At 64.2% G+C, this 11,071-nt stretch overlaps 2 protein-coding genes across 2 annotated transcripts in view; both read right to left on the bottom strand.

Annotated features, from left to right (window-relative positions):
- Positions 1–178: 178 nt before the first annotated feature.
- MCRS1 (microspherule protein 1) lies at positions 179–3,281 on the bottom strand (the record flags this gene model as incomplete). The annotated part of the gene is made up of 13 exons (XM_021382827.1): positions 179–412; positions 483–610; positions 695–782; positions 867–949; positions 1,031–1,123; positions 1,228–1,256; positions 1,335–1,410; positions 1,515–1,653; positions 1,760–1,868; positions 1,940–2,049; positions 2,167–2,325; positions 2,652–2,784; positions 2,878–3,281. Coding segments are annotated over 13 exons (1,638 nt in total), but the record flags the coding sequence as incomplete, so codon positions are not given.
- Positions 3,282–3,406: 125 nt separating this feature from the next.
- Positions 3,407–11,071, bottom strand: part of ITGA7 (integrin subunit alpha 7) — a gene marked incomplete in the record, with an annotated part of 13,131 nt that continues 5,466 nt past the window's right edge. The window contains 20 exon segments of the mRNA XM_021382848.1: positions 3,407–4,439; positions 5,634–5,759; positions 5,834–5,932; positions 6,023–6,136; positions 6,531–6,623; positions 6,698–6,874; positions 6,974–7,076; positions 7,148–7,225; positions 7,295–7,374; positions 7,447–7,530; positions 8,140–8,338; positions 8,405–8,517; positions 8,602–8,751; positions 8,962–9,131; positions 9,212–9,273; positions 9,363–9,458; positions 9,834–9,961; positions 10,053–10,141; positions 10,227–10,420; positions 10,824–11,031. Coding sequence (XP_021238523.1) covers positions 4,257–4,439; positions 5,634–5,759; positions 5,834–5,932; positions 6,023–6,136; positions 6,531–6,623; positions 6,698–6,874; positions 6,974–7,076; positions 7,148–7,225; positions 7,295–7,374; positions 7,447–7,530; positions 8,140–8,338; positions 8,405–8,517; positions 8,602–8,751; positions 8,962–9,131; positions 9,212–9,273; positions 9,363–9,458; positions 9,834–9,961; positions 10,053–10,141; positions 10,227–10,420; positions 10,824–11,031 — 2,546 coding nt within the window.

The raw sequence follows: 11,071 nt of genomic DNA, 5'->3' as shown, positions 1-11,071 counted from the left end.
TAGCTCCGCAGAACACATTCCTGGATACCATCAATCAGCTGCTGCTTCCCTGGGATATGCAAGTATGGTGATTGCCTTTCTCAATAAAAGACTTTCAAAATATGCCCCCACAGCTCGGGGTCTCCTGTCCTCCCCACTCTTGTCTTGGTGTCTCCCCCCCATCCAGGGAGCCACAAGCGTGGGGATAAAACACTTTATTTGCAGGCCCACAAGTTGGGGGCCAGGGGAGGGTGAGCCCCCCCAGTTGTAGGGGGCCAGGAGGAACCCCCTGTCTCTCTATGTAGCCCTAGGGGGATGGATGTAGCAGAGCAGCCCCCTCTCTTCCTCACTGCTGAGCCATCTTGGCCGCCTCCGTCTTGATGAGCGTGATCAGGTCCTGGTTGATGAGGAAGACGAAGCGGAGGCTGGCAATCTATGGGAAAAGGGGGGAGGTGAGCAGGACAGGACCCCTATTGCCTGGAGACCCCTCACCCAAGGCTCACCTCCACCACGGAATTGTTGTTGAGCTTCCACTTGTTACCACCAAGCACAGGACGCCCATCGATGTAGATGGGGCGCCGGCCCTCATTAGCGATGAAGAAATCCCCGTTATTCTTCAGCTTGATGACTCCTGTAGGGGGATAGTACAGCGGGGAGGGGAGCACAGCTGCTGTGCCCTAGAGCCCCCCCAGAACAGCCCAGCCCTGCTCCCTACCCTGTTTGCGGGAGATCTTCCAGGCCGGTCCCTCCAGGGCCAGGTCCACGTCAATCTGGTTGTCTTTTGTGGCTCTACCCAGCGTGATCTGGAGAAAGGGGAGGATAAGAAGGCTGGGGGAGCTTGCTGGGATGAGGGGAGCTCTGCTGGGGGGCCTCAGCCCCACCCTCACCTCTCGAGAGCGCATGAGGTACCGCACCATGCGGCCCCGCAGCACGGCCAGCGTCTGGCTGTCAAAGTCTGGAGAGTTCATGCCTGAAGGGAGGAGCAGAGAGGAAGGTGGATGGAAGGAAGGGTAGATGGACGGTCAGACAGCCTCCCCCACCCAGCTCTCACCTGTGATGCTGTCGACGAGCACCTGCCACTTGTGCAGCTCCTGCTCCAGCTGCCGGATCTCCCGTTTCTGGCGACGGTCGGCCACGGTTAGCTCTACAAAAAGGGGAAAAAATGGAGTTAGAGGGGAACCCCACCCCCTTCCAGCCAATTCAGGCTGCTCAGATCCCACTGTGCAGCAAGGAGTGGGTTGAACTCACCGTGTTCCAGCACCTCATCCCGCACATCCCTGCAGAGAAGGAAGAGGATCAGAGAACGCCACCTGGAGCACCCTCCACCCCCCACCCAGAGCTCCCCCAAACCTCACTTCAGCTTGCTGTCATCCAGCATGTCCTCAGCATCCGAGAAATTGAGCACTTGGTCCCCTTTGGGGAGCGGCTGCACTGGAAGGAGCAGGAGGGAAGGGAGTGCACAGGTTGGGGCACACAGAGAGGGGGACACAGGGCGTGGCAGGGGGGGCTATGGGGGGGGTGGGCCCAGGGCTCACCGGTCTGGTCATCCAGCAGGTAGTACTGCTTCATGAGCTGCCAGTGCAGCTGCAGGGCCTTGGCTGTCCTGGAGGGGTAGAAGACATCCGGGTGCTTGTGGAGGAGCTCCTGGAAGGTGTCGAGTGTGGGCTGGCTCATCTGCAGAAGGGACAAAGGACACGTGGCATCGAGGACGCCCATGGAGAGGGAGATGTCAGCGTGAATCCCTCTACCTACAACAAGCCCTGGCCCCACAGGCTCTTACCGATCCCACCTTGTTCAGCAGCTGCTCCTCAGCTTTGCTGAACAGCACCTTGCTCTGGATGGCGGCGATGGCCTCAGGGTGCAGCTGGCGCATGGCCTGGCAGGCCAGCCTGGGGGGGATGCAGCATGAGAACCCCTTCTTGAGGGCAGCTCTGCCCTCCAGCACCAGAACCACACTTACTTGGAGATGATGGGGTCATAGAGCAGCGCGTACCAGCGCTCCTGGATCTCTCGCAGGTTGAAGCGGCAGCTGAACTTCACACCCAGGTGCACAGACGTGAGGTCGTTGGTCTGGAAAAGCCCTCAGATGAAAGAAAACCTGCAAAGTAACTGCCACAGCAAGAGCCCCCAGAGCACAGTGAGCCCTGGGACTTGGGGGTCAGACCCGGGGCTGTGGGGGGGTCAGACCTGCAGCACAGCATTGATGAGCATAAGGTCATCAGCGGGCTTCCAGCGGCCCAGGTCCTTGGTCACCTGCAGGGGCTGTTTGCTCTTCTTCATCCGCTTGGCAAGGCTGGGGGCCGGGATGGGGCTGGGTGCCACAGGGGTGGACACAGACTTGGAGACCTGGGGGGGCAAAGAGAGGTGGCAGGGTCACCCCAGGAGAAGTCACCAAGGGGCGGTGGGGGGGTCTCCTCCCCAAGGGACTGGTGGGGTCTCCCCGAGGAGCAGTGGGGCCCCACGGAGGAGTGGAGGGGGTCTCCTCCCTGAGGGACCATGGGGTCCCCCTGACAGCGTCTCCTCCCCGAGGGGCAGTGGGGGGCCTCCCTGAGGAGCACAGGGGGTCTCCTCTCTGAAGAGTGGTGAGGGTCAGCCCAAAGGGACTGTGGACTCTCCCCGAGGGCCGCTGGGGTCTCTCAGAGCCCCCTGCCCCCCTCCCCCCCAACCCTCACCTTTTTCTTCTCGCTGGAGGAGGGCTCGCTGCCCGAGCAGCGCCCCGGCTCCACGCCTCCCTTGGCCCGGCTGGAGGACTTGGCCAGGCTGCTCTCTACCAACTCATCGTCGAACTTCTTCCGCTTGATGAACCTGGGCCGAGGGAGGCAGCGATGGGCCCCGTGCTCCCAACTCCCCCCCTCCCTCCCAGGTCACCACCCCCGCCCCGGACACCCCTCGCCGTACCGTGAAGAGCTGCGGCGCTTCGGGACGGCTCCAGAAGCCTGGGCCGAGCCCCGCTTCGGCCCCGCCAGCGGCTCCTCGTCCTCGGAGCGACTCGCCGCGCCCGACGCCATCAGAGGAGCACTCCGGAGGGGTCCTGCGCCCGTTACGGGGCCCCCGTTGGGGACCTCAGCTTCCCCGGTCCCGACCGCGGCCTCACCATCACCCCGACGGCCCTCGCCGGGAAGCCGCCATGGACAGCTGCTTCCGGGCGCCACCGGAAGTATCTCTGACGTCACTGATCCGCGACATGTCGTACACGTGGCGCCATCTTGAGTGAGGGCAGGGGTGTGCCCTCTTCTTTGCGGGCTCGGGGGCGACCGGGGCCCACCCGAGGGCAGGGACAGGGACAAGGACAAGGACAGGAATTACCCCCGTTGTCCCCGCGACCACGACCCCCCCCCCGCGCGCGGAAATGGCCGCACCCATCGCGGGGGTCCCCAGCCGGGCCGCGCCCATCATGGCCGCGCCGCAAGAAACGAGGCTGGCACCGTGGGGGCTTTTCCTTTTATTGGGAAGAGCGGCACTTGCGTGGGGGGCGAGGCGTCCCTGTGGGGCTGAGCCATTGCCGTGGGGCTGGGCTGTCCCTAGGGGGCACAGGCAGCAGTTTAGGGACGAGGAGCCCCTAGGGGATACAGCAGCACCTTAGGGACCTGCCAGCCCAGCTGGGCAGAGCCAAGCCCATAGGATGGGGCCCTCCTGGGGGGCTGAGCTGTCCCTGTAGGGCACAGCTGTCCTGTGGGGGACAATCCCTTTAGGGACGAGCCAGCTCTCCGTGGACATGCCAGCCCCTTGGGGACAAGCCCTGTTCCATGGAGCTGAGCTGACCCTTCAGGAGCAAACCATCACTCTGGGGTAAAGCCATGCTCGTAGGATGGGGCTGTACCTGTAGGGCTGAGCTCTCTCTGTACTCTTTTAGGACACGCCATCCCCTTTGGGACATGCCCTGTTCAGTGGAGCTGAGCTGACCCTCGGGGACAAGCCATCCCTTTGGGGTAGAGCCATGCTTATAGGGCAGGGCCATCTCTTAGGGCTGAGTTGTCCTGGTTCCCTTTGGCTACAAGCCAGCCCCTTGGGGCAGAGCCATCCCCATACAATGGGGTCAGCTCTGTAGGGCTGAGCTGTGGGGCTGTGCCATCCCTTTGGGGACGAGCCATGCCCCAGGGCTGAGCTGTCCCTCTGGCTCCGGCCAGGGCGGGCATGCACAGCCACACGTGTGAGCATCCCCACATGTCACCAGAGGGTCCTTCCTTAGGGCATGGCCAGCAGCAGAGGGGGGGGTCCCGCGTGCAGCGGCCCCCTGTGCTCACTGCGGACCAGCGGCACAGTGGGTGTCCCTGGGGTTATGCTGAGCTGGGGGTGACGTGCCCATCGCTGGGCTCACTCCAGTTCACGGCCCACTCCTTCCTCTGGATGGTGCCCATCTTCTCCTCGCGGAACTGCTGCCGCTCCTCCCGTGGGATCTTCACAGCGTGGTACTGTGGCACGGCCGGGGGCACGTAGCGTGCCCGGCGGAAGAAGCCCAACTGCAGGGAGCAGCGGGTCAGCACCATGGGGGTGGCATCGGGGCCACAGCTCGGCCTCATCAGGCAGCACACGGCCAGGAGGGTTTGGGTATGGGCTCCTTGTGCCCACAGCTCTGAGCCTACTGCACCCTCTGTGCTCAGCCCAAGGACGGCGCAGGGCAGGTGCTTTACACCAGTGCTGCACCAGCCCTTGCACGTCCTGGCTTTTGCATTTGCAAAAGCATTTGGCATTGCAAACCCTGGTACAACCATGCACCACACACTGCAAGCCTTCACGCATCCTGCTGCCCTGACACTGCTGACCCTCCTCCAGCCACCCTGATGCTGCAAACCTTGGCACATCCATGCACCAGCACTGCAAACCCTCACACAACCATGCACCACATGCTGCAAACCCTCACATCCTGCTGCCCTGGCATTGCTGACCCTCCTCCAGCCACCCTGATGCTGCAAACCCTGGCACAACCACACACTGGCACCACAAACCCTCGCCCACCCATGCACCAGCACTGCAAAACCTTGTACAACCGCAGAGCAAACCCTTGCACAACTACACAGCGGCAACACAAACCTGCTACCCCAACACTGCAACCCCTCCACTTCCCACCCTGCTGCTGCAAACCCTTGCACAACTGCAAGCAGAGCCTGCAAGCCCTTTTCCCTCCACCTGGGCACACTGCACACCCTCGCACACGCGTGCAGGAGGCAGCACACCCGTGCACACCCGTGCTGGTTGCTGGCGGCCCGGGGTGGGAGCAGCCCCGTGTTACCGCTGGCCCTGCAGCGCCTGTTTGTCCACCTCCGAGGGCTGCAGCCCCCGACGTGCCCGGTAATAGTTAGCGGTGTAGCGGGAGGTTGGGCTGCTCCGCTTGAAGAAGCCGCACTGGGGAGGGAAGTGAGAAGGTGAGGAGGAGCACGGCCAGCTGGGGGGGAACGGCATGGCATGGCACCACGTGGCGTGGCACCAGAGCGATCCTACAGCATGGCACAGCACGGCACGGCACAACGTGGCATGGCATGGCACTGCAGTGGGCCAAAAACATGGCACGGCACGGCACGGCACAACGGGGGTGGCACAGCGTGGCCAAAGTAGCACAGCACAGCACAGGTTGGGTGGCACAGCATGGCACAATACAGCCAGGGGATCCTGTGCCACAGGGAGGGGACACATCCTGACCTCACCCCAGCGCTCACCTTCCAGAGGATGAAGATCAGCAGTGCCAGGACCAGGATGCCGGCCAGCACAGCCAGCAGGATGACCCACCAGGGCACGCCACCAGCCACCGCCACGCCGGGGTCCAGGTAGATGGTGACAGGGATCTGGTGACAGCAGCACAGGTCAGAGGGCTGCAGGGAAGGTGCAGGGGACAGGAATGGGGGGTACAGGGCCAGACCTGTGTGGAAGCATCCTTCAGCACCAGGTTCTTGATGGAGGAGGTCACCGAGACGCTGGCGCGCACAATCAGCTCCACCGAGGTGACAGCCAGGAACTCCTGCAGCAGTGGGGCATGGGATGGGGCATGGGATGGGGTGAACCCCAGCATGGCCCCAAAGACTCATCCCTGACCCTGTCCCTGTCCTACCTCCAGGAAGGTGCTGTTCCAGAGCCGCCCGCGTGCAGTCAGCACAGCAGCGCGCTCAAAGCTGTGCAGTGGGCAGTGAAACGGCAGGCAGCGCGCAGTGCCCTGGGCACAGTCCTGTGGAATGGGGACGGGGGGGGGGTCACAGCACGGCCACACACCCCAGGAGTGGGAGCACCCCAGGGATGGGCAAATCCCAGCAATGGGAGCAGCCCAGGAAAGTGAACATCCCAGGAATGAGAAAATCCCCAAAGTGGGAGCATCCCAGGGATGGAAATACCCCAAGAGTGGGAGAATTCCAGCAATAGGATTGCTGGGAACCCGATCCTAGGAATGGAGGTACCTCAGCAGTAGGAGCACCTCAGGAATAGGAGCCCCCCAGGGATAGGAAAGCTTCAGGGATGGGAACACCCCAAGAGTGGGAGAATCCCAGCAGTAGGAGCACCCCAGAGACGGGAGCACCTTAGGAACGGGAGCACCCCAGGGATGGCAGCACCGTGGCCCCGCTCACCAACGTGACGTTCCTCCTCCTCTCAGCAGGCGCTGGCACCCACCAGGACTCTGCAGCAGGTTCCTCGGTGACATCAGCCTTCCCGGGTGGCTTCTGGATGGCAAAGACACGCATGGATTGGGCTGAACCCCCCCCCCATCCCCACCACCCCCGGCTCCCCCATATACCAGCGCCAGGTGCAGCGGATTGGCAGCGGGGCTGCACTGTGTCCGCAGTCCCGGTGCAGCCACCAGCTCCAGCTGCAGCGGGTACAGCAGCCACTTCCCATTGCTGAGCTCGTGGGGCCACAGCAGGGTGAGGAAGGCTGAGCCCAGCGTCTTCAGCGACGGGCCCCGGTTGGACACCTGTGGGGTGATGCATTACCAGGGGATCCATGGGGCTGTGCCCCCCCAGCACCACAGGTTGCTCATATGGGGCTGAGCCCCCCAGTGCACCCCACTCACCGTCACCTCGAAGAGCACGGCGCTGCCCACCTGGCTCTCGTGCCTCACCGCGCTCTCACCCCGCACTGTCCCCCCAAAGAAGAGCCGGGGCGGCACCGCCACACTGCGGGGATAGCAGGGTCAGGGCAGCACCGGGGGGAGGGGGATTGCAGCCCCCACCCCATTTCCACTCACCCCGTCACGGAGAGGGGCAGCTCGATCACCACGCGCGCCCGGGCCACCACCGGCTCCAGCGTTGGCTGCTCGCTGATCCTGGGGACAAGAAAAGAGTTGGGGTGGGGGGCATCGCAGAGCCCCTCAACCCGCCCCAGCGCGGCTCACGTGGACAGGGCCAGCTCCACCGCCAGGTCCGTGGTCTGCAGGGTGATGCCCAGAGTGCTGAGGATAAGGTAGAAGCGCACCTGGGGGGCACAGGGTGAGGGTTGGGGTTGAGGCTGGGAGGGTTGGAGGGAGGTTTTGGGGGGTATGCTCACCTGGGCTCCGCGTTTCATGGGGTTCCCCAGCTCGCACTCCACCTGTGAGCCGTTCTGGTTGGCGAGGCACACCACTGGCTTGTCCTGGGGATGGAGAGCCGGGAGCATGCTGCTGGCAGCCCTCATCCTGCACCCCCAGGAACAGCCCCATCCCAAACCCAGCATTCCCAGGAACAGCCCCATCCCAAACCCAGCATTCCCAGGATCAGCCCCATCTCAAAACTCAAGCAGCCCCAGGACCCCTGAAACCAGCCCTGTCCTGAACCCCAGCAGCCCTGAGACCTCAAGGACCAACCTCATCCCAAACCCCAGCATCCCTGGGAACCCCAGAACCAGCCCCATCCCCACCCCCATCCCAAACTTCTGCACCCCAGAACCAGCCCCATCTGAAACCCAGCACCCTTAAAAACAACCCCATCCCCAAACCCAGCACCTTCAGAACCAGCCCCAACCTGAACCCAGTACCCTCAGAACCAGCTCCATCCCCAAACCCAGCACCCCTAAAACCAGCCCCATCCCAAATTCAGCACCCTCAGAACCAGCCCCATCCCCAAACCCAGCATCCCCAGAACCAGCGCCATGCCTGAACCCACCACCCTCCCATCCATCCATAGCCCTGCATTCATCCTCACCCCCCAGGACCACCCCCACCCCTCCACACCCCCAGACCCCGCTCCTCGCCCCATACCGCACCGGGGCTGTGCGGCCGTCGTAGGAGCGCACGGCAGAGTAGGGCAGCTCCTCGGGGAAGCGGGCGGTGAGCACGGCCTCGTGGGCATCGTCCCCATCCCGCTGCGGCTCCGTGGGGTCCGAGGGCACGTTGGTGACATGGATCTCCAGGGCCACGTCCTTCTGGTCGCTCATGGCGAAGATAGCGGTGCCATCCTCAGCCCTGCGACAGCCCCCCGTGAGCCCCCCGTGCCGTGTGGGTTGGGGACAGCGTGGGGACGGCGCTCACTTGGGTAGGGGCAGGAAATCGGCGTCCCCCAGGCGGGTGCAGAACTGGAAGTGCAGCTGCAGGTTGCTCTGGCAGATCTTGTCATCCCCGCAGCCCTGCTTCAGAAAGTGCACCTGCAAGGGGAACAGCGTGGGATGGGACACCTGCAGCTGGCCCCGTCGCCAGCCCCACAGCCGGCCCCATAGGCGGCCCCTCACCTCAGTGCGGTGGCTGCTGGGTTGTTGTGGACTGAGCACGGGGGGCAGGGGCGGCAGGGTGGCACCCCGGCTGTGCCGCGCTGTCCCAGCCCCCTGGATGCCATAGGCAAGGGTGATGGTGATGGGGCGCAGCTTGTCACGGATGCTGTCCTGCAGAGGCAGGGCAAGCAAAGGTGAGCGGGGACATGGAGGGAGGGGGTGTATGGAGATGGAGATAGGATGGGGATGGAACAAGGAGAGGGAGGGGGATGGGATAGAAATGGGAACAGGAATAGGGAAGGGACAATGGGGATGTGGATAGGATGGGGATAAGGACGAGACCGGGACGAGGTGGGAATGGGAATGGGAACAGGCGCCCACCTGGAGCTGGAAGGTGGCAGTGGTGCAGGTGTCTGCGTGCTGCTGGGGCAGCTCCACGGTGTGGGAGAACTGGTGCTCAGGATCCGAGGGCCGGCGGCCCAGGAAGGTGACACGGGGGGGGTGACCCAGCCGTCGCCGCTCCGTGTCGGCATCAAACACGTACTCCAGCACTGGTGGGAGAAGGACGGGGCCGTGCTGGGGTCCCCCCCCAACCCAGAGTCCCCTGTCCCCTGTCCCCGTGTGCGCTCACCCAGGGGGGGGCTGTAGCTGGCAGGGGTGGCCGTGTAGCTGAAGCATGCTCGGACGTTCACGCTGTGGGGATGTGGGGTGGGGAAGGCGTGAGATGAGGCAGCGCTGACCCCTCCAGCTGCATGTGGGGCTGGGGGATGGGTGGCACCCACCAGATGCCCTCCTGCTTTTGGCAGTTTCTCTGCTCCAAGTCGATGTTGGTGGGGTCTAGGGAGACGTTCCGGGAGATGTAGACCACGGGGCGAGCTCTGTGGGGGGGAGCAGAGCGGTGCCAGGTGGGAGGCAGACCCCCAGGTCACAGCCCCAGCACCTGCACGCTGCGTGGGACCCCTGGCTGCAACTGGGGACCCCTGGGTCAGGGGGTGCACTTGGGAGGGAGGCGGTGATGGGACCTTGGGGTGGGGGATACTTGGATTCGGGGTGCTCAGGGATGGGGGTTGGGTTAGGGTGAGGGGATGCTCAGGGATGGGGGATGCTCAGAGGTGGGGGATGCTCAGAGGTGGGGGATGCTCAGGGTTATAGTCAGGGGATGCTCAGGGATGGGGGATGCTCAGGGATGGGGGATGCTCAGGGATTGGGGTGCCCTGTTTGGGGCCAGGTGCCCTCAGTGGGAACTCACTCACCTGTACAGCACCACAGCGTCAGACAGGGAGCCGACGAGCAGGTCGGGGTAGAGGTTCCCATCCACATCCACCCCCCCAGAGAGTGAGTACCCAAAGGTCGTCACCCCCACGCCTTCCCCATCCAGCACCTGGGGACGAGGACAGCCGTGACACTGGGAACAGTGGGGGACAATGGGTGACACCCCAGCCCCCCCCACCCCCCAGCCCCAGACCGCTCACCTGAGCCGGTTTCACCACAATACCCAACTTGCTGCCGTGGTAGATGTACACCTTGCCAGCACCATCAAACGGGGCTCCCACAGCCAGGTCTGGGGGGACAGAAGCAGTGAGGGGAGGGCACAGCAGCAGAAAGGAGGATGCCAGAGCCCCCTCCCCTCCCCCCCAGCCTCTCACCCTCAAAGCCATCCATGTTGAGGTCGCCGGCGGTGCCCAGGGCGATGCCGAACATGGAGCCGTGGGTGCCGGTGAGGCGCAGGGGGGTGGCGGCATCCCAGTGCCCCGCGGGGTTGATGTAGACATAGGCGGCCCCCCCGATCTCGGCCTTGCGCTCGAAGAAGTGGGGGGCCCCCACCACCAAGTCCATCCAGCTGCGGGCATGGTGGGCACATCACCCCCTGGGACCACCCTGGGGTGGCACCATAGCACCAAGGCACCAAGGCACCAAGGCACCGCAGGACCATGGCACCACGGCATCAAAGCAGCATGGCACAGCAGCGCCGAACCACCACGGCATCAAGGCACCAAAGCACCAAGACACCGCGGCACTGACCCAGCACGGCACCACGGTACCAGGGCATCAAGGCACCAGGACACCACGGAACAAACGCACGTTGGCATCGAGGTACCCTGACACCAAAGCAACGTGGCACCGCGGCGCTACGGCACCAAGACAACACGGCACCAAAGCAGCGTGGCACTGCAGCACCGTGGCACCGTGGCACCCAGGCGCAATGGCACTGAGACACTGCGTCCCCCCCCCCATGCACTCACCCATCACTGTTGAGGTCCAGCACCGCCAGCGCGTAGCCGAAGGCGGACGTGAGCTGCTCGCCGGGCAGCACGGCCTCGGGCACCAGGCGGTGGGCGCTGTCCCGGCGCAGGATGACCACAGCGCCCGTGTGGTTGGCACGCGGTGCCCCACTGACGAAGCTCAGCTCCCGGCGCCGCGTCAGCCCCGCACCCGAGTCCACTGAGAATCCTACGGGTCATTGGGGTGGGAGAAAGGTCGGTGCCCACCC

This window comes from Numida meleagris, unplaced genomic scaffold (genome assembly GCF_002078875.1).
Source record: "Numida meleagris isolate 19003 breed g44 Domestic line unplaced genomic scaffold, NumMel1.0 unplaced_Scaffold296, whole genome shotgun sequence".
Taxonomy (NCBI): domain Eukaryota; kingdom Metazoa; phylum Chordata; class Aves; order Galliformes; family Numididae; genus Numida; species Numida meleagris.
This window is presented reverse-complemented; position numbering and strand designations above follow the sequence as displayed.